Here is a 23,411-nt window from a genome sequence, read left to right on the forward strand (position 1 = left end):
GCATTGCATTAAATAACAAAGCAGATACGATGCATTGTTTTTCTTTCTGCAGATGCAAACACTCAGAGCTGGCGGGGTATGTGGCTGTCTGAATGTGTATTTCTGTTCACGTCCGGAGTCCAGCCCTAGCTGATGAATGCATGCGCCCAGACGGGGCGGTCACTATCCGTTTTCATTCAGAACCAGCGCCGGCCGGCGAAAGCTGCTGCCAGCTAATATGTAATTGCTTCGGTCGATCGGCTTCGCGAAGGGGAAGGAGGGGCGTGTTTAGCTAGAGCGACCCTCGCTCATGGGGAACGTACCTGTGTCCGTCAAGGAGTGCTTGAGCGCCGGCTTGGACCTAGACTGGATCTCGGCCGGGCACGTCTTGTCACATGGACGGCAGGTAGGGAAGCTTTTTTACCGTTTCTGCCTCCGGCGGCTGTAGCTCCAATGAACGCTCTCCTTTCCCGCACCTCGACCCGCATGATGATAGGAATTTGCCTGCAACAGAATCACAGACAGAAACTAGATCAGTTGATCTACCCATTGGGGTCTATGGAGTTCTGGGTGTGTGGGTTGCTGCTAACTGGCAGAAATCAAAGAGTGGCAGTAAAGGGGACCTTTTCTCATTGGTTGCCGGTGACCAGTGATGTTCTGCAGGGGTCGGTGTTGGGTCTGTTATTGTTCATAGCGTTGTTGGGTGACAGAGTTAGTGGTTTTGTGGCCAATTTTGCGGACGATACAAGGATAAATGGATGGACAGGTAGCGTTGAAGAAGCAGGGTGTCTGCAGAAGGACTTGGACAGATAAAGAGAATGGGCAAAGACATGGAAGGTGGAATGCGGTGTAGGGTCATACAGTTGGTTAGAAGACTCCTTAAAGGTTAACTGGGAGGTTGATCGGTGGTAAGGAAGGCAAATATAATGTTAGCATTCATTTTGAGAGGACTAGAGTATAAAAGCAAGAATGTAATGCTGAGCTTTATAAGTGATTGGTCAAATCACACTTGGAGTATTGTGAGCAGTTTTGGGCCCCTTATCTAAGAAAGGATGTGCTGGCATTGGAGAGGGTCCAGAGGGGGTTCACGAAAATAATCTCCAGAATGAAAGGATAAATGTATAAAGAGCATTTGATAGCTCTGGGCCTGTACTCTCTGGAGTTCAGAAGAATGACGGGTCATTTAATTGAAACCTATCCAATATTGAAAGGCCTAGATAAAATGAACATGGAGAGGATGTTTCCAATGGTGGGGAAGCCTGGAACCAGAGGGCAAACCTCAGACTAAAGCAGCATGACATTGGAACATAGATGGTGAATCTGTGGAATTCATTGCCACAGACAACTGTGGAAGCCAAGTCAGAGGGTTAAGGCTGAGGTTGATAGGTTCTTGATTAATAAGGAGTCAAAGTTTATGGGGAAAAGACAGGAGAATGGGATTGGGAGGGAAAATAAATCAGGCATGATTGAATGGCAGAGGATGCAGTCTATTTAACATTTCAGTAATATTTGAATAATTTTGTAAATACATTGTTTGATTAAACATTCTTTGTATGTTTACATAATTCATCATAGAACATAGAACATAGAATTATACAGCACAGTACAGGCCCTTTGGCCCACAATGTTGTGCCGACCCTCAAACCCTGCCTCCCATATAAGCCCCCACCTTAAATTCCTCCATATACCTGTCTCGTAGTCTCTTAAATTTTGCTAGCGTATCTGCCTCCACCACTGACTCAGGCAGGCATTCCACGCACCAACCACTCTCTGAGTAAAAAACCTTCCTCTAATATCCCCCTTGAACTTCTCACCCCTTACCTTAAAGCCACGTCCTCTTGTATTGAGCAGTGGTGCCCTGGGGAAGAGGCGCTGGCTATCCACTCTATCTATTCCTCTTATTATCTTGTACACGTCTATCATGTCTCCTTCTCTCCAAAGAGTAAAGCCCTAGCTCCCTTAATCTCTGATCATAATGCATACTTTCTAAACCAGGCAGCATCCTGGTAAATCTCCTCTGTACCCTTTCCAATGCTTCCACATCCTTCCTATAGTGAGGTGACCAGAACTGGACACAGTACTCCAAATGTGGCCTAACCAGAGTTTTATAGAGCTGCATCATTACATCGCGACTCTTAAACTCTATCCCTCGACTTATGAAAGCTAACACCCCATAAGCTTTCTTAACTACCCTATCCACCTGTGAGGCAACTTTCAGGGATCTGTGGACATGTACCCCGAGATCCCTCTGCTCCTCCACACTACCAAGTATCCTGTCATTTACTTTGTACTCTGCCTTGGAGTTTGTCCTTCCAAAGTGTACCACCTCACACTTCTCCGGGTTGAACTCCATCTGCCACTTCTCAGCCCACTCCTGCATCCTATCAATGTCTCCCTGCAATCTTTTACAATCCTCTACACTGTCTACAACACCACCAACTTTTGTGTCGTCTGCAAACTTGCCAACCCACCCTTCTAACCCCACATCCAGGTCGTTAATAAAAATCACGAAAAGTAGAGGTCCCAGAACAGATCCTTGTGGGACACCACTAGTCACAATCCTCCAATCTGAATGTACTCCCTCCACCACCACCCTCTGCCTTCTGCAGGCAAGCCAATTCTGAATCCACCTGGCCAAACCTCCCTGGATCCCCTGCCTTCTAACTTTCTGAATAAGCCTACCGTGTGGAACCTTGTCAAATGCCTTAGTAAAATCCATATAGATCACATCCACTGCACTACCCTCATCTATTTGCCTGGTCACCTCCTCAAAGAACTCAATCAGGCTTGTTAGACATGATCTGCCCTTCACAAAGCCATGCTGACTGTCCCTGATCAGACCATGATTCTCTAAATGCCCGGAGATCCTGTCTCTAAGAATCTTTTCCAACAGCTTTCCCACCACAGACGTAAGGCTCACTGGTCTATAATTACCCGGACTATCCCTACTACCTTTTTTGAACAAGGGGACAACATTCGCCTCCCTCCAATCCTCCGGTACCATTCCTGTGGACAACGAGGACATAAAAATCCTAGCCAGAGGCTCAGCAGTCTCTTCTCTTGCCTCGTGGAGCAGCCTGGGGAATATTCCGTCAGGCCCCGGGGACTTACCTGTCCTAATGTATTTTAACAACTCCAACACCTCCTCTCCCTTAATATCAACATGCTTCAGAACATCAACCTCACTCATATTGTCCTCACCATCATCAAGTTCCCTCTCATTGGTAAATACCAAAGAGAAGTATTCATTGAGGACCTCGCTCATTTCCACAGCCTCCAGGCACATCTTCCCACCTTTATCTCTAATCGGTCCTACCTTCACTCCTGTCATCCCTTTTTTCTTCACATAATTGAAGAATACCTTGGAGTTTTCCTTTACCCTACTCGCCAAGGCCTTCTCATGCCCCCTTCTTGCTCTTCTCAGCCCCTTCTTAAGCTCTTTTCTTGCTTCCCTATATTCCTCAATAGACCCATCTGATCCTTGCTTCCTAAACCTCATGTATGCCGCCTTCTTCCACCTGACTAGATTTTCCACCTCACTTGTCACCCATGGTTCCTTCACCCGACCATTCTTTATCTTCCTCACCGGGACAAATTTATCCCTAACATCCCGCAAGAGATCTCTAAACATCGACCACATATCCATAGTACATTTCCCTGCAAAAACATCATCCCAATTCACACCCGCAAGTTGTAGCCTTATAGCCTCATAATTTGCCTTTCCCCAATTAAAAATTTTCCTGTCTTCTCTGATTCTATCCTTTTCCATGATAATGCTAAAGGCCAGGGAGCGGTGGTCACTGTCCCCCAGATGCTCACCCACTGAGAGATCTGTGACATGACCCGGTTCATTACCTAGTACTAGATCTAGTATGGCATTCCCCTGGTTGTCCTGTCCACATACTGTGACAGGAATCCATCCTGGACACACTTAACAAACTCTGCTCCATCTAAACCCTTGGAACTAATCAGGTGCCAATCAATATTAGGGAAGTCACCCATGATAACAACCCTGTTATTTTTGCACCTTTCCAAAATCTGCCTCCCTATCTGCTCCTCTGTATCTCTGCTGCTACCAGGAGGCCTATAGAATACCCCCAATAGAGTAACTGCTTCCTTCCTGTTCCTGACTTCCACCCATAGTGACTCAAAAGAGGACCCTGCTACATTACCCACCCTTTCTGTAGCTGTAATAGTATCCCTGACCAGTAATGCCACCCCTCCTCCCCTTTTTCCGCCCTCTCTATCCCTTTTAAAGCACTGAAATCCAGGAATATTGAGAATTCATTCCTGCCTTGGTGCCAGCCAAGTCTCTGTAATGGCCACTACATCATAATTCCATGTATGTATCCAAGCTCTCAGTTCATCACCTTTGTTCCTGATGCTTCTTGCATTGAGGTACACACATTTCAGCCCTTCTACCTTACTGTCTTTACACCGTTTATTCTGCTTCTCTTTCCTCAAAGCCTCTCTGTATGTTAGATCTGGCTTTACTCCATGCACTTCCTTCACTGCTCTATCGCTCTGGGTCCCATCCCCCTCGCAAATTAGTTTAACCCCTCCCGAACCATGCTAGCAAACCTACCTGCAAGGATATTGCTCCCCCTCAAGTTCAGGTGCAACCCATCCAATCTGTCCAGGTCCCACCTTCCCCAGAAGAGATCCCAATGATCTAAAAATCTAAAATTATGGATTATATGTGAGAAGTATGTGAATGGCATTCATCATTACGCCGCGAAGTCATATCTGAGTGTCTCACAAAAAGGAACTAAGTCCTCGAGTATCCCCGGATACCACGTTTTTCTTTTGATTAGTTCCTGGAGTTGCAAAACATAACAGTGGCAGCAAGGACATTTAACTGCATTAACCAAACCAACCGAAAGGACCTTTGCTAATATTGTGAATGTAATGCGGGAACGTTTAGAACAAAAAAACCATTGTTGATTGCGGAATGCTTTAGGTTTCATAAGTGGAATCAAAAGGAAGGAGAGTCTATTTCAGCTTATGTGCCTGAATTGAAAGATTGTTTGAGCATTGTCAATGGGCTTAATGATGCACTGAGAGGTCATTTGGTTAGTAGGATCTTACAAGAAAGCATTCAAAAACAGCCCTTAACTGAGGCACAAGTCACATTTAAACAAGCAGTTGAAATTGCTGTATCATTGAAAATAGCAGCCAGAGCCACAACCGAGTGCAGTCAGGAATAAAAGAGAACGTGAAAAAAATTGCAGATCTAAACTGCCTGGCTGAACAAATTGTGTTAACGTTATGGTAGTGGCACACATACAGCAGACCAATGCAGGTTTAAAGGTGAAACTTGAAGAAAATGTAACACATACAAAGAACATGTCAGACAGAAAAAAATAAATGGGCTGCACAGGGAAGAGAAAAAGATAGAAAGTCAAGTTGCAGTTTCAAAGAGAGCACTAATCTGCATGCTGTTGATGAAAAATCTGATATTGATGAGAGCGAAACAGGACTGGGTAGCTTTAAGGTTTACAATGTGAAAACTAGCAGGAAATGAGCAATATGGATTACGCCTGAAGTGAACAGCAAATTAGTTAAAATGAAATTGGACCCTGGCTTAGCTGTTTCAGTCATTACACAAAATGAGTTCGAACACATTTCAAAGACACCGACCAGAAGCCTGCAAGCATTTACCTAAGAATTTATACTGGAAAAGGATGACTCATGTGGGAATGACATTCATCACAGTGAACCAACAAATCTCTTGGCATGTATGGGCTTGTATGTGGTAAAAGCAGGAGGACCAGCACTGTGGGGTCATGAATGGCTAGGACAACGACAATGTGATTGGAGTTCCACCGTTTGCATGCCACAATCCCTGCAACAGAGTCAACTGCAAGCGAATTAAGAAAGGTACTAGATGCCACAGCAGTGTTCAAAGATGGCATTGGGAATTCAAACATATCAACGGTAAAATAATATGAAATCAAGGTGCCATACCCATGTTTTACAAAGCCTGTCTGGTTTTTTATACCATCTGTGATAAAGTAGCCAGAGAGCTAGATCACATGGAGGCTGAAGGAATTCTTTCCGAGGTTGAGTGGAGCCCATGGGCAACGCCAGTGGTGCCAGTAGCCAAGAAGAATGTGTCTGTCAGGATCTGTGGTGATTTTAAGATCACCATAAACCCAGTACTGAAATTAAATCAGCACACTCTGCCCAGGATAGAGGAGATCTTTGCAAACTTTTCTGGAGAGAAACACTTCAGCAAACAGGACTCAGCTGAGGTCTACCTACCGATGGAGAAGGAGGAAGAGTCCAACGTTTTTCTACCATAATCACTTACAAAGGACTTTATTGCATTAATAGGCTTATTTCTGGAGCAGCATCTGCCCCCACACTGGCAGAGAGCTAGACGCTACGAGGCTGCCCAAGCACTCAGTGTTACCTGGATGACATCATTGTTACGAGTGAGGATGATAAAGGACATTTCCAAAATCTTAAGACAGTGTTAAGGAGATTGGAAGATTATGGGCCCAGCATGATGCAACTAGTGTGATTTCTTAATTTAAGCCATGGTGGATGCCTGAAGGCCAAAGGATGTGTCACAGTTGTCCATTTTAAAGATATATCAATTAGTATAAGATGTTCCTGCCAAACCTGGCCACTGTGATCCAACCCTTGCACTCACTACTATAGATCAGGAAGAAATGACAATGGACAAAATAGCATGAGGTGGCTTTCAAAATGACAAAGGAAATGGTGGCATCAGATACTGTACTCATATATTACGATACATATCATCCAGTGAAGCTTCGTGTGTTGCCTTGCCTTTTGTTATAGGTACAGTCATGTCAGATGTTGTGAGTTATGTAAGTGAACTGCCCATAGCCTTTGCATCACATTCCCTTAATGTTGTAGAGAAAAATAACATTTCAGATTGACAAAGAAGCCTTGAGTCTGGTTTGGGGTATAAAGCACTTCAACCAGTACCTGTATGGGAGAGAATTTACCCTCATTAATGATCATCAACCACTAATGTCTAATTTCAATCCACAGAAGGAAGTTCCATGAACAGCAGCAGCATTGGGCTCTGCTTCTTGAAGGACAAATGGACCCAATTGCAAGAGGCTGACTAATCATAGAAATGCTGATGTGTTGTCCTGTTTGCCCTTGGTAAAAGAAATACCTGAAAAAGTTACAAAGCAGGACACTGCTTCTGATGTTTTCTCTCTAATGCAAATTGAATGTCTCCCTATTATCGCAGAGATATCCTCTTCTGATTTCCCTCGGATATCTCTGCCATAAAAGGGAGACATTCAATTAGTCAGTGACAATAGATGATAGTTTGTTGTGGAACAGTTTCAGTCACTCCTGAAAATGAATGGAATAAGACACATTGCATCTGCACCGTGTCAACCAGCTACACGTGTCTTGGCAGGAAGATTTAATCAGAGTCTAAAAATCTTAGTAGTGTCAACAGAACACACTACACTAAAAACCAAAGCAGAAGCTTGTCAATTTCCTCTTTGCTTACTGTGTGTGCAGCACACTCCACAACAATCAACTCACCAGCAATGCAGTTATGGGTCAACCCTTGTGCTCATGATTGGATCTCCTCAAACCCAATCTCAGAAACAGTATGCAGGACAAACAATCCTGGCAAGGCGCTATCGACATACTCAGATGTAGGGACTCGGAAAGGTTAGGGGCAGAACTAGTCCACCCTCGTACACAGTGGTGATCATGCCTGATATCATCTGGAGATGACACATTGATCAGTTGAGGAGAGCAGAGTCAATTGTCAGAGAAGCAAGGTGTCCAGAGCTGTCAGAACCACTTCCTGCAGTCCAGAGTCAACTCCTACAACCACCATGGAGGAGGCCCCAGAACCTGACATTGTTTCCCAGCCACAAGCCTCACCTGCCAAGCAGTGTGATCCTCCTTGTTAGGAAGGACATTTTCCCACAAGAGTAAGAAATCCTCCACAACGATAAAATCTTTAGGCCTGAATGGGGCAATTTAAAATTTACTATGCTGTGGATGTCCTTATAGTAGTTGTATAGTATACAGTGCATTATGTTTTTCCATTTTTCTGTAATATTTGAGTAATAATGTAAATATACTGTATTGTTTGATAAGGCATTCTTTGTTGTTTACATAATTCAATATGTTTTATATGTAAAGGTATGTAAATGGCATATGTCATTACACCACCATGCCATATGTGAGTGCCTCACTAAAAGAAAACTAAGAACACGAGTATCCCTGGCTCATGTGTTTCTTTTTCATTTGGTTTCTGGAGTTACAAAACCTAACAGAGTAGACTTGATGAGCTGAGTGGCCCAATTCTGCACATGCCTTATGTTCTTATGGCCTAAGAGCTAAATTGCCCCTTTCCCCGTATTACAGCGCCAATGACCTGAGTTTAATTCCGCCACTGTCATTAAAGAGTTTGAGCATTCTCCCCATAACTGCATGAGTTTCCTCTGGCTGCTCCGGTTTTTGCCACGTTCTGAAGACGTATGAGTCAGTAGGTTCATTGGCCACGTGGGTGTAATTGGGCAGTGTGGGTGTGTGGGTTGTTGGATGGTAAGTGCCTGTCACTGTGCTATATCTCTAAGTAATAAAATAAACAGAACTTACAGCAGTGCAGTATAATACAGGCACTTTGACCTATGATGCTGTGCCGACCTTTTAACCCATTAACCCTTCCATCCCACACAGACCACCATTTTTCTTTCATCTATGTGTGTAAGAGTCTTTTAAATGACCTAAGTGTATCTGCCTCTACCATCACCCCTGGCAGGACATTCTATGCACTTAAGTATTACTACTATTCACCTCTATATACGTGAGAAAACACTTGAAGCATTAATACAATTTCCATTTGAGCCAAACTGCCCAAGGTTAGATAGATTAGAAAACATCTTGCATAGGAACTGTTTTATTATTGTCACACATACCGAGGTACAGTGACCCAAAGATTGTCTTGCATACTATTCACACAGATTGTCATTACACAGTGCATTGAGGTAAAACAGGGTAAAGCATTCACAAAATCCAGAATGAAGTGCAACAGCTATAGAGAACTTGCAGCACTGATAAATAAAAAGGTGCAAGGTCACCACGAGGTAGAATGTGAGCTTAAGAATCCATTTAAACATTCAATAGTCTTATAACAGAGGGATAGAAGCTGTCCTTCAGCCTGGTGGTACATGCTTTGAGACTTTTGTAACTTTAAAATTATTTCTGTTGTTTAGAAGTTTAAAATTTTAAACAGTAATCTGTTTTGAGTGGCAGGAATCATCTACTACGAAATTCGTTTGTTATAAAACACAAATTTAGAGGTCAAAGCTTAAAGTTTAAAGTTCAAAGTAAATTTGTTATTGAAGTATGTATATGTCACCATATGCTACATTGAGATTGATTTTCTTATGGGTATCTTTGTTAATAATAAAATAACTGGACCCAGGACACACGTACACCTACAGCTCATTCATACTTTGGTTTACTTGTGCACAAGGAGAACAACATGGCCCCTGTCACCACACTGTTCTGAAGTCAGAACAGAGATATGCCATTTTTATACCAAATTGGCTATCAGCTACGGATATTGGCCATTTGGTAAACTTTGAATTCCCTACTTGCAAGAACAATCATCATTCACAGTACAGGTATAAAAGTCAATAGAAACTACGAACTGACAACAATGATACTTCATAGTTCATAAAGCAATTGCTGTGTGCCTCAGATCACTTACCTCCAGATCCCTGGTGTGCCACGGGAAGCTCTGCTTTTCAAAGACCTTTCTTCCCTGGCCTGTCTGCACTTTATACCTGGACATTTATGTTAACCCTTGGCTTACCATCACTTCCACACAGGCATTCACAGTAGAACAGAGAACTACAATAGAATCAATGAAAAACTACACATAATGACTGATGAACAACTGATGTGCAAAAGCAGACAAACTGAACAAATGCAAAAATGAATAAGTAAATAATAATGAGAATTTGTAGAGTCCTCAAAATTGTCCATACATAGGTCATTATATTAATATTTATATTATATTGATGTTATTTAATATTGTAACAAAAATATTACATTTATTTTCACATTGCACGTAAAATATATTTGTTAATAACATTCAAACCCATAATTAGTAGGTAGCCGTCGATCCCAGGGGATCATGGGTTTGTGCCTCTGGTGGACTGTGTCCTTTCCAGGGTGCAAGCCTGGGCGGGAAGATTTGAAGAACCGACTGTTGCCCATGCAGTGGGTTCCCCCTCTCCATGTCACTGATGTAGTCCTAGGGAAGGGCAAGCGCCGATACAGCTTGGCACCAATGTCATCACAGAGGTTTTTAAAAACGCAAACACGAGGAAATCTGCAGACGCTGGAAATTCAAGCAACACACATCAAAGTTGCTGGTGAACGCAGCATCTCTAGGAAGAGGTGCAGTTGACGTTTCTGGCCGAGACCCTTCGTCGGCAAAACTGGCCCTCAGGTTTGCTGATCACTGTCTGGGAAAGACTGACTGTTGATTATTTCTGCCCAGCAAACATAAATGCTGGAGAAACAGCACTTTTATGTGTTGCTTTTCCCCCCTCACCCTTCTCCATTCTGCATAATGGTTACCCTCTCACTCCTTCTCTTCTCCTCACCTGCCTGACACCTCCCTCTGGTACTCCCTTCCTTTCCTTTCTCCAGTGGTCCATTCTGCTTTCCTATCAGATTCCCTCTTCTTCGACCCTTTACCTCTTCCACCTATCAGCTCCCTGCTTCTTATTTCAAGACCCCTCCCCCACTCACCCACCCACATTCCCTCTCACCTAGTTTCATCTATCACCTCTCCTTCTCCTTCCCTCACCTTCCTGTTCTGGCTCTGCCTCCTTCCATCTCAGTCCTGATGAAGGGTCTCGACCCAAATCGTTGAATGTTTATTCCTCTCCATAGATGCTGCCTGACTTGCTGAGTTTCTCCAGCATTCTGTGTATATTACTCTGGATTTCTAGTGTCTGCAGAATCTTCTGTGTTTATGATTTTTCCCCTGTTTAAATTTATTCCTTTTCTTTTAAACTTCCAGAACAGCGCTGAACCCACCCTTCCTGAGTTTGTAAAGATTGTCGAGGTTGGGCCGAGGGATGGACTGCAGAATGAGAAGGTATACTTACTTCATGAACATTATTGATGCGAACTTAATATGTCTGCACCAAACCATCAGCATGCATAGGTTTTACATATTCTTTAGATTCAGAGTAATAATGCAATTTCAAAGTCTGCTGGGATTTAATTAGAGATGTTGAGAATTATAGAACGGAGTCCATTTATGAGTGGTGGTACTATAGTGTAGAGGTTAGCGCCATCACTCTGTAGTGCCAGCAATCACTGATCAGGGTTCAATTCCACCAGTGTCTGTAACAAGTTTATACGTTCTCCCTGTAACTGTGTTGGTTTCCTGCGGGTGTTCTGATTTCTTCCCACATTCCTAAATTGTATAGTTTGGTAGATTAATTGGTCACATGGGTGGACTTAGGCAGTGCAGGCTCAAGGGCTGGAAGGTCCTGCTACTGTGCTGAATCGCTAAATAAAAATAAAATGAGTAGAACTTATAACAGTACAGCAAAGTACAGCTTTTCAGCCCACAATGTTGTCCTGACCTTTTAACATATTCCAAGATCAAGGTAAACATTCCCTCCCATGCTGTGAGTTGTAGGCATGCTATGTGGGCTCTGGAAGCATGGTGACACATGTGGGGCTGCTCAGCACATATTTGGACTGTGTTGGTTGTTGGCTCAAAAGACATATTTCACTGTATGTTTCAATGTACATGTTGCAAATAAAGCTAACTTTTATGGATCTTTACTAGAGTTGAATGATTTGTTTTCAGGTGATTGTCCCAACTGAAGTGAAAATTAAACTGATTGATCTTCTGTCAGAAACGGGATTGTCTGTTGTTGAAGCCACAAGCTTTGTATCTTCAAAATGGGTGCCCCAAGTAAGTTGAAAAATGAAATTGCCTGTAAGATGCTTTGGAAAAGGAAAGGTTTATAAAGGTTCCTCCATTTTCTTCAGTTGGAGCAGACTCAAGCCAGAAATAATACCGTTAGCACTAAAGTTGAACTTGACATAGATCCATGTTCCAATGGTGCAATATTTCATGCATTTCTTGGAAAAAGTATGTGAACCTTTGCTTTCAGTAACTGGTGTGACCCCCTTGTACAGAAATAACTTCAACCAACTACTTCCGGTAACTGTTGATCAGTCCTGCACATCGGCATGGAGGAATTTTAGGCCATTCCTCCTTACAAAACTGCTTCATCTCTGAGATGTTGGTGGGCTTCTTTGCATGAATTGCTTGCTTCAGGTGTTTCCACAACATTTCTATAGGTTTAAGATCAGGACCTTTACTCGGCTATTCCAAAACACAAATTTTCTTCTTTTTAAACCATTCTGTTGTTGATTTACTCTTGTCTTTAGGATCATTGTTTTGTTGCTTTATCCAACTTCTGTTAAGTTTCAGGTGATAAGCTGCTACCCTGACATTCTCTTGTCTTGATACAATTTTGATTTCATTGTTCCCTCAATGATTGCAAGCTGTCCAAGCTTCACAGTAGCAAAACAACCCCAAATCATGATGCTTCTTCCACCATACTACTGTTACGTACCCCGTAACTGGGTTGCCAAACCAGCAGAAATGGATCACTCAGTTGGAGTCTGGATTACTAGAACTAAGAAAGTTTTATTAGAGAAACAAGCAACACAGTACTCTAATCAAAATATTGTTGTCTAGGGGTAAATGACCAGTTTCAAAGTGACCCAAAGTTCAGTTCAATTTAGTTCAGTTCAGTTCGCAGTAATCGCTGCCGTGGGAGATGGACAGTGTGGGGGGAAGGAGAGAGAGAGCAAAACGAATGAATATTCAAATGGCTTCCACACAGACCTTCGCAGTCAGCTTTCGGGCGAGTCCTTTGTGATGTCATCTGAGGTCACCGACCGTGACCCCTCCGTTTCCAGACACGACCGTTTCCCTGCGCTGAACCTGGCACCCAGGCAAGGGTGGACACACACCAGGTTCCTGCCGATCGTGCCTTTTCACCCTGTGCGTCTATGGCTTGATCCCGCGACCAGCCATCCAAAACTTCCCACCGACTTGTGAGAGACGCACCGCTTCCAGGGTCTCGTTACCTCGGGGTGTCGTGTGTGTCCTGCCTTAGCGAACCTGTCCCTTTTTACCCCCCTGCTGGGGTATCGCCTGTCCATCACTTCAAACAGTTCAGGGTTCAAAGGGGGAGCCGATCTTGACAGCTCTCCTTCCGTTACTCTCTCCCGTCCCTTCATTAACATCTCCAAATGCTGCTCCATTGTTTTCCTTATCTCTCTCTCTCCTGAAGACAGGTGGCAGACCAACTGCTGATCCCACTGGTGCCAGCACAGGACAGCTAACATCTTAATCTATGTGTATTCTTGTCACACTTCCCCCCTTTAAGAATTTTTACCGGGGTAAAAATTACAAACATATATACATTATTTGATACACACAAATACACATCTTTATCAGCTATTTGGCTAATACAGAGAATTTGAAGTTGTCAACACCTGACAGACAGTCAGCCATCACATTTTCTGTTCCTTTTATATGTGTTATTAATAATCCCTTAGACCAGGCTCCAACTTAGCAAACTTCATAGTGGCCAAAAACACTGATGAATTGCGATCAATGTAACCTCTCATTGGGTTTCGTCCCGGACCACAGTAACAAGGGTCGTCCCATTCCGACTTAGTTTTCTCTGGCAAGGGCTTAGGAGGGGGAGGGGTAGTAACCGCAGAGTTATTGCAAAACTTCCTACAGTACCCCACCATCTCCAAGAGCCTTCTGAGGGCCCTCTTGTATGTCGGGGTTGGGATGTCAGAGATAGCCTGCACTTTAGCTTGCATTGCTGCCAGCTGCCCCTGTGTCACCACAATTCCCAGGTAAGTGACCTTCATGTGGCCGAACTCATTTTTTTCAAGGTTCACTATCAAGCTGGCTTCAGACAGCCGTATTACATTGCCAATACACACCTCTGTGTTCGTCAGCCCTTTTGTCACTGAATTACTCATTCTATATGGATGTTGCTCGCTAGGCTGGCCTAGTGTAACAAACACCACCCAACGTCCCAGTTCTTTGCATCGCCTCGGGACAATCAAACACACGTGTGCGAGTCGTTTAATTACTTCTCCTAAAGAGTCGCTTTGTTAGGGGATTAAGGGAGAGACCTTAGCAGCAGCGCTGGCCAAAACAATAGCCTTCTCCCATCTGGTCAGTACCATACTCATCTTTTCAAAATGGTTTTTTTCTCTTATCAGGGGGACCCTAGCTTCATTGATTTCCGCGCTAACACCGACTAGGTTTGTTAGCATATCAAAAGCCTGTGACCGTCTCAGTTCACGTCGGCCATAATCAATAACATCCTTCCTCCGGTGCGGCCGGTAAACCTCTTTCATGATTCCACCAACTGTTTCCTCCAGCACCGCAAAATGTCCACTGGGGGGTACCTTGTGGGCCAGGTTAAAAATCTCATCCCCATAACCCTTTTGCACCACCCCCCATTCCTCATCTGCGGGTACGGTACTTGGTCTCCCTTTCTTCCTTAGCGCTTCCTCCTCCACACAATAGTCTACTGGTTCCCTTGTTAATTCTGTGTCAGAGAGAGCTGTCTGTGCCAAAACCATCAGCCCCTCATCTCGCTCCTGCACCTGCACAAATTCTTTCCTGGCTAATGCTAAGTCTGTCTCAGCTCCCTCACTACCTCTTGTTTCACTACACTCCTTCTTTTCACTTTCTACCCCCTTCTCGTACAAGGCTGGCAGAAACGTCTCAGCTAAATTTACTACCGCAGTCCCGTGATGAACCTGTGAGTCCATGGGCGGGTCCTCAATGCTGGCAGGCTGACCTGTCAATCTCACTGCTGGGAACACGATTCCCCCGGCGAGGTCATTACCGAGCAAGACTTCCACGCCTTTCATCGGTAATTCGGACCTCACCCCGATCGTGACTAGTCCAGAGACCAGGTTGCTTTGTAAGTGTATCTGGTGCAAAGGGACTGCCTCTGTCCCTTCCCCAATACCTTTGACCTTGACCTCCCCAGTCTGGGTCTCTGAGCTAAACTCTAATACACTCTTCAGTATCAGTGATTGACACGCTCCCATGTCTCTCCAGATCCGCACTGGAACTGGTTTTAACCCCTCCTTCACTGACACCAATCCGGCCGAGATAAACTTCTCGCGCCCTTCCTGAACTTTGGCAGACATGTCCCCTCCTAGCGGTTCGTTTACCAGCTCGATACAGCCAGTCAAAATCGCCGTTTTTCCTTTTCCCGTCTCCTTCTTTGGGGCAAAGCACCTGGACGCAAAGTGTCCGACTTTCCCGCAATTATAGCAGACGATCCCAGGAGACTTCCTACCAGACTGCCCCCGGTCTACCTTATCCTTCTCACTAGTCCCCGGCTTACTTTCTGACTTTTCTGGCGGACTCTCCCCGCCGTCCTGACTACCCTTCTGGTAGCCTTTACTCGGGGCAAACTTCATTTTATGCGTCAACGCATACTCATCCGCTAACTTAGCAGTTGCGGCTAACGTGGCTGCCTCTTTCTCATCTAGGTAGGGTCTCATACCCTCAGGGACACAACCTTTAAACTGCTCAATCAGGATCAGCTGTAGCAGTCTGTCATAATCCCCATCTACCCCCTTTGAGGCGCACCAACGCTCACAATATGTCTGCATCTCACGGGCAAACTCTAAATACGTGCGGTCCCACTGCTTCCTCACATTCCGGAACCTCTGCCAGTACGCCTCCGGGACCAACTCATAAATCCTGAGGATGGCCTCTTTCACCACCGCATACCTCTGGGCATCTTCCGCGGACAAAGCTGAATAAGCTTGTTGGGCTTTCCCTTTCAGTACACTCTGAAGCAAAACAGCCCACTTATCCCTCGGCCAGTCCTGACTTGTAGCAACTTTTTCGAAATGGAGAAAGTACCGATCCACGTCGGTATCGTCAAATGGGGGAACCAGCCTAACCTCCTGGGTCGCCCGGAACCCTCCACCTTGGTTCGGCACGGGCCCCTGCTCTGCCCTTATCTTTAACTCCTCCAGCTCGAATTCCCTTTCCCTCTGTTTCTCCTCTCGCTCCAACTGTCTCTCTTTCTCTCTCTCCTGCCTTTCTAACTCTCTCTCTTTCTCCCGCCTTTCTAACTCTCTCTCTTTCTCCCGCCTTTCTAACTGCTTCTCTTCATGTTCTAACTGTCGTACCCGGAACTCGTGCTCGAGTCTCAGTTTTTCAAGCTGCACCTGTACCGCGTCTCCAGCAGGTTTTTCAATAGACACCACCTCCAGCTCCCCTTGGGGAAACACACCTTTAGATACATAGTGCTCTGCGATAGCTCTGTGTATCTCCTCTCTCCTCATTGTCGACTTCCCCTTAGCAAGATTCAACCGTTTGGCCACAGCTACCAATTCCGTTTTCCTGGTATCCTCTAATGCCTCCAAGGTTGGCGCCTTTATAAATTCCTCAGCCTCCATTTCTGCTGTTTGTCTTTTCTTTCTTTCGGGAATTTTGACCCAATCAATTTACTCCGTCCCAAATTTAGCGTTCAAAATCGCGGACGAGAACCCCACTTATGTTACGTACCCCGTAACTGGGTTGCCAAACCAGCAGAAATGGATCACTCAGTTGGAGTCTGGATTACTAGAAATAAGAAAGTTTTATTAAAGAAACAAGCAACACAGTACTCTAATCAAAAGGATAATAAATGCAACAGTTCAGCAATGATAAACAAACATGTACACAGAATTAAGATAACAGGATCAATCAAGCTCTATCGTTGTCTAGGGGTAAATGACCAGTTTCAAAGTGACCCAAAGTTCAGTTCAGTTCGCAGTAATCGCTGCCGTGAGAGATGGACAGTGGGGGGGAGGGGGGAGGGGGGAGGAGAGAGAGCAAAACGAATAAATATTCAAACGGCTTCCACACAGACCTTCGCAGTCAGCTTTCGGGCGAGTCCTTTGTGATGTCATCTGAGGTCACCGACCGTGACCGCTCCGTTTCCAGATACGATCGTTTCTCTGCGGTGAACCTGGCACCCAGGCAAGGGTGGACACACACCAGGTTCCCGCCGATCGTGCCTTTTCACCCTGTGCGTCTATGGCTTGATCCCACGACCAGCCGTCCAAAACTTCCCACCAACTTGTGAAAGAAGCACTGCTTCCAGGGTCTCATTACCTCGGGGTGTCGTGTGTGTCCTGCCTTAGTGAACCTGTCCCTTTTTACCCCCCTGCTGGGGTATCGCCTGTCCATCACTTCAAACAGTTCAGGGTTCAAAGGGGGAGCCGATCTTGACAGCTCTCCTTCCGTTACTCTCTCCCGTCCCTTCATTAACATCTCCAAATGCTGCTCCATTGTTTTCCTTATCTCTCTCTCTCCTGAAGACAGGTGGCAGATCAACTGCTGATCCCACTGGTGCCAGCACAAGACAGCTAACATCTTAATCTATGTGTATTCTTGTCACACTACACATACAAAAACTAGTGCTTTGATCCGCACACTAATCCGCACAGATTGTGGTCTTCCGGTTAGGAAGTTGAGGATCCAATTGCAGAGGGAGGTACAGAGGCCCAGGTTCTGCAACTTCTCAAACAGGCTCTGTAAGGCACTCGTGAGACCACACTTGGAGTATTGTGTGCAGTTTTGGGCTCCTTATTTTAGAAAGGATATACTGACATTGGAGAGGGTTCAGAGAAGACTCACAAGAATGATTCCAGGAATGAAAGGGTTACTGTATGAGGAACATCTGGCTGCTCTTGGGTTGTATTCCCTGGAGTTCAGGACAATGAGGGGGGATCTCATAGAAACATTCTGAATGTTAAAAGGCCTGAACAGATTAGATATGGCAAAGTATTTTCCCATGGTAAGGGAGTCTAGGACAAGAGGGCACAATTTCGGGATTGAAGGACGTCCTTTTAGAACTGAGATGCGGAGAAATTACTTAGTCAGAGGGTGGTAAATCTGTGGAATTTGTTGCCATGACTGGCTGTGGAGGCCAAGTCATTGGGTGCATTTAAGGCAGAGATGGATAGGTTCTTGTTTAGCCAGGGCATCAAAGGGTGTGGGGTGGAAAGCAGGGGAGTGGGGATGACTGGAAGAATTGGATCAGCCTATTATTGAATGGCCTACTTCTGCTCCTATATCTCATCTATCTTATAGGATTGTGGAAACGTTGTAATTAAATGCTGAGCTATAATCGATGAACAGTATCCTGATGTAGGTGTTTGTGTTGTCCATGTGGTCTAAGGCCGTGTGAAGAGCCATTGAGATTGCATCTGCCATTGACATATTGTGGCGATAGGCAAATTGCAATGGGTCCAGGTCCTTGCTGAGGCAGGAGTTCAGTCTAGTCATGACCAACCTCTCAAAGTATTTCATCACTGTTGATGTGAGTGCTACCGGGTGATAGTCATTAAGGCAGCCCACGGTATTCTTCTTAGGCACTGGTATAATTTCAATGATAATACTTTATTTTTATAGTATCTTTCATACTTTAAGATGTAAGCTGAATTGTAAAAATAAATTAATATAGTAATAAAAATGAGTCAAGGTTATAAATCGTAAGACAAGCATTATAGAGAATATAATGTAATCAAATATACCAAATTATGTAAATGTAATCAATATTAACAGGCATTAAGTAATCCTTTTCCTAGGCCAAATAAAAAAACATGTAAGGTGGTGGGGGTCCTCGTGGATGGATGCCGTTTTCTTTTAGGAGCGCACCTTTTAGATGAACTGAACGATGGGAAGGGCATTGCCTGTGATAGACTGGGCTGTATCTACCACTTTCTGTAGACTTTTCTGTTCTTGGGCATTGGTGTTCCTATACCAGGCCATGATACAGCCAGTCAGGATACTCTCCACTCTGCATCTGTAGAGGTTTGCCGAAGTTTTAAATGACATTTGGAATCTCGTAAACTTCTAAGAAAGTAGTGATGCTGTCGTGCCTTCTTTGTAAAGGCACTTACATGCTGGTCCTAAACAGATCCTCTGAAATGATAATGCCAAGGAATTCAGAGTAAAAGAAGTCTGCTACCAATGTCCTAAAGTTGCTAAATTATTGGAGTTTTACTATAGTGGTTATTGCCCAACACATATAGGAGGTGCAGTAAGTAAAAATTACCTTTAAATTTCATCCATCGGACACTGCAGATGTTAAAGGAGGTTTAAGGAAATATTCAGGACAGTGTCCTGTAGCTTTATTAAGTGTACATGCATTTAATGAACAAATGAGATTCTGTAGATGCTGGTAAACCAGTGCAACACAAAAAAAAATGCTGAGGCAACTCAGCAGATCAGGTATCATCTCTGGAAATGAATAAACAGTCAACGTTTTGGGCTGACACCCTTCATCAAGACAGGAAAGGAAGAGGGAAGGTGCCAGAATAAGAAGGTGGGAGGTGGGGAAGAAGGACAAGCTAGAAGGTGATAGGTGAAGCCAGGTGGGTGGGGGGAGGGTGAAGTAAGAAGCTGAGAAGTGTTTTGTGGAAAAGGTAAAGGGCTGTGGAGAAAGGAATCTGATAGGAGAGGAGAGTGGTCCATGGGGTGTGGACACATTTAATGAACGCCATTTCAGTCATCAGTCTTCCTCTGAGACATTTTTACGTTTCTCACTCAGTTCCAGCACACTCTCCTTCCTTGACATAATGTTTACATTTTACTGTATTTATAAATTGTACATGAAAAGGGAAATTGCATGTGAACTGATCTGTGATTTATTTTAGCCTGGAGCTTAACAAGAAACATATTGGTGCTTGCAAAATCATTTCACACATTTTGAAAGGATTCTGAATCATCTGTTTTAGTTCAGATCATATGTATAAGATTTCAACACCAGTCAATTTTTCTTATTTATTATTTTCTAAATATTTGGGTGATTTCTGATGAACTTGGAATCACCATGTTCCTTCACATTGAGCATGAAGGCACATACAAATTTTAATAAATTAGTGAGACAATGCTGATTATACTTATAAGTATGTTTATTTTTTACGTTTAACTATAACTAAAGTTTAATACGCACAGTCTTTTTTTCCCACGGGTGGGGAATCAAGTACTATAGGGCCAAGGTTTAAGGTGAGAGGGGAGAGATTTAATTGGAATCTGAGGGGCAACATTTTCACCCAGAGGTCAGTATATGGAATGAGCTGCTAGGGAAGTGGTTGAGGCAGGTACGTGGAACACAGTATTGAACAGTACAGTTCAGTATGGACCCCTTTGTCCATGATGTTGTGCCGACCTATATTAACCTACTCTACAAAATCAATCTATCCTTTTCCTCCTTTCAACACATTTAATTTTAATGTATTTGGATAGATACATGGATAGAAAAGGTTTAGAGAGATATGAGCAATTAGGTCTAGCTTGGATGGGAATTTTGGTTGGCATGTATCAGTTGGGCTGAATGACTACTTCTGACTTGACTTCACCTCACTTAGTGATATTAGTTTAATTACACCATTTAGAAATTCAAAAACCATATTTGCTTAGGTAGTTGCGGTATTTAGTTATTAAATCATAGCTCTTGCATTGGCGACCTTGTGAGGCAACAATAAATTAGAGGTACTTTTACCACTAACTTAATTTACGAGGGGTGATTGATAAGTTTGTGGCCTAAGGTAGAAGGAGTCAACTTTAGAAAACCTAGCACATTTATTTTTCAACATAGTCCCCTCCTACATTTACACACTTAGTCCAGCGGTTGTGGAGTATACGGATCTTGGACCTCCAGAAAGTGCCCACAGCAGGGGTGATTGATAAGTTCATGGTGTAAGGTAGAAGGAGATGAGTTATACAACTCTCTTTACATGCACATGCAGTTCAACTCTTTGAGTGATTATGCAAAAAGTTTGAAATTAATAACTCATCTCCTTCTACCTTAGGCCACAAACTTATCAATCACCCCTGATAAGTTATTAACTGATGAGTTATTAACCTCAAACTTTCTGCATAATCACTCAAAGAGTTGAACTTGGAATTTTCATGCAAAACAGTCTGTAGAGTTTACAGAAAAAGGTGTGGATAACAAAAAAAAAATCCAATGAGTGGCAGTTCTGTGAGTGAGAGATCTGAGGAGAATGGCCAGAGTGGCTCAAGCTGACAGGAAGGCAACAGTAACTCACATAACCACACGTTACGACAGTGGTGTGCAGTAGAACATCTCTGAATGTACAACACATCAAACCTTGAAGTGGATGGATGGACTACAGAAGTTGGAGACCGAGAATTCCTGTACCTAATAAAGTGGCTACTGAGTGTAGAAGGTGAATAAAGTTTTATTCTTGATCCCTAAAATACTATGGAGAGCACACCTTTAAAGAATCCCATACCTCTTTCTAAATTCTAAACCAGTTTAGTTTAAGAGAGAAAGTTATGGCTGGCCTGGTAAACCACAGCTGAAATAATCGGTAGTTAAAGTAATAGACTGAAAAGATGTGCGTGAACTCCCAGTCAGTACTGAGAGTGTGTCACATAATGAACCAATAAATTTGAACTACTTTTTTTTCACATGACAGGCAATCAACAGTCAATACAAAAAAAACTCCAGTGAAACTGTTTCCAGCAAGCTGTGTTTCAGTGGGATTAAAACCAGATGGGCTTGATAATGGGAATTTGGGGTACTGTGATTATCCTCCTTTAACATCGCCACTATGCTATTGACAGTAAAAATGATTCTTTTGTGTGCATAACAGATTCATAAAGGATTGGAAAGATGGCATTATCAAGAGGATGTAACTGTAGGAGCCCACAGAGACAGGTGCTGTCTGGATATTGTTGGGCAGTAGACATTGGAGTGGCATGGTAATCTAGCAGTTATTATTATGCTTTATAGCCCCAACGACCATAAGATATTGGAGCAAATTGGGCCATTTGGCCCATCAAGTTTCACTACTTGGCTGATCCTTTTTCTCCTTCCTCAGTCCCACTTCCTGGCCTTCTCCCTGCAACCTTTGATGCCATGTCCAATCAAGAACCTATCAACCTCTGCCTTAAGTACACCCAATGACCTGGCCTCCACAGCTGCCTGTAGCAATATATTCCACAAATTCACCACCCACTGGCTAAAGAAATTTCTCCACACCTCTGTTTTAAATGGTTGCCTCTCTATCCTGAGGCTGTACTGTCTTGTCCTAGACTCCTCCACCATGGGAAACATCCTTTCCACATTTACTCTGTCTAGGCCTTTCAACATTTGAAAGGTTTCAATGAGATTCCCCTCATCTTTCTAAATTCCAGCGAGTACAGACCCAGAACTATGATAACCCTTTCATTCCTAGAATCGTCCTTGTGAACCTCCTCTGAAATTTCTCCAATGCCAGCATATCTTTTCTTAGATAAGGAGCCCAAAACTGTTCACAATACTCAAGGTGAGGCCTCACCAGTGTTTTATAAAGCCTCGGCATCATGTCCCTGTTCTTGTATTCCAGATCTCTTGAAATGAATGCCAACATTGCTTTTGCCTTCCTCACCATCAACTCTATCTGTAAGTTAACTTTTAGAGTGTTCTGCACAAGGACTCCCAAGTCCCCTGGCATCTCAGATTTTTGGATTTACTCTGTTTTCAGAAAATAGTCTGCACATTTATTTCTTCTGACAAAGAGCATGACCACACATTTTCCAACATTGTATTTCATTTGCCACTTTCTTGCCCATTCTCCTAATCTATCTAAATCCTTCTGTAGCCTTCCTGTTCCCTCAGCACTAATTGCCCCTCCACCAATCTTCATATCATCTGCACATTTGGCAGCAAAACCATCTATTCCATTATTTAATCATTTATATACAGCATAAAAAGAAGCGGTCTCAACACCGACCCCTGCAGAACACCACTACTCATTGGCAGCTAACCAGAAAAGGGTCCTTTTATTCCCACTCACTGCCTCCTACCAATTAGCCAATGCTCTAACCATGGCAGTAACCTTCCTGTAATACCATGGGCTCTTAACTTGGTAAGCAGCCTCATGTGTGCACCTTGTCAAAGGCCTTCTGAAAATCCAAATATACAGCGTCCACTGTTTCCCCTTTATCTATCCTACTTTCAGTCTCCTCAAAGAATTCCAAAAGGTTTGGTCAGGCAAGATTTTCCTTAAAGGAAACCATGCTGACTTGGTCCTATCTTATCCTGTGTCACCAAGACCTCCATTACCTCATCCTTAACAGTTGACTCCAATGTCTTCCCAAACACCGAGGTCAGGCTAACTGGTCTATAATTTCCTTTCTGCTGCTTCTCTCCTTTCTTGAAGAGTGGAGTGACATTTGCATTTTCCAGTCCTGTAGAACCACACCAGAGTCCAATGATTCTTGAAAGTTCATTACTAATGCCTTAACAATCTCTACTGCCCCCTCTCTTGGTCTGGGTGACTTATGTACCTTT

At 43.7% G+C, this 23,411-nt stretch overlaps 1 protein-coding gene across 2 annotated transcripts in view; it reads left to right on the plus strand.

Moving 5' to 3' along the window:
- Positions 1–241: 241 nt before the first annotated feature.
- Positions 242–23,411, plus strand: part of hmgcll1 (3-hydroxymethyl-3-methylglutaryl-CoA lyase like 1) — a 109,808-nt gene continuing 86,638 nt past the window's right edge. For both annotated transcript variants that reach the window (XM_072278236.1, XM_072278245.1), the window contains exons 1-3: positions 242–385; positions 11,036–11,113; positions 11,840–11,947. In XM_072278236.1, the coding sequence (XP_072134337.1) occupies positions 290–385; positions 11,036–11,113; positions 11,840–11,947 (282 nt within the window). In that variant the 5' untranslated portion in view covers positions 242–289. The remainder of the gene's footprint in view (positions 386–11,035; positions 11,114–11,839; positions 11,948–23,411) is intronic.

Source organism: Mobula birostris, chromosome 2 (genome assembly GCF_030028105.1).
Source record: "Mobula birostris isolate sMobBir1 chromosome 2, sMobBir1.hap1, whole genome shotgun sequence".
Taxonomy (NCBI): Eukaryota; Metazoa; Chordata; class Chondrichthyes; order Myliobatiformes; family Myliobatidae; genus Mobula; species Mobula birostris.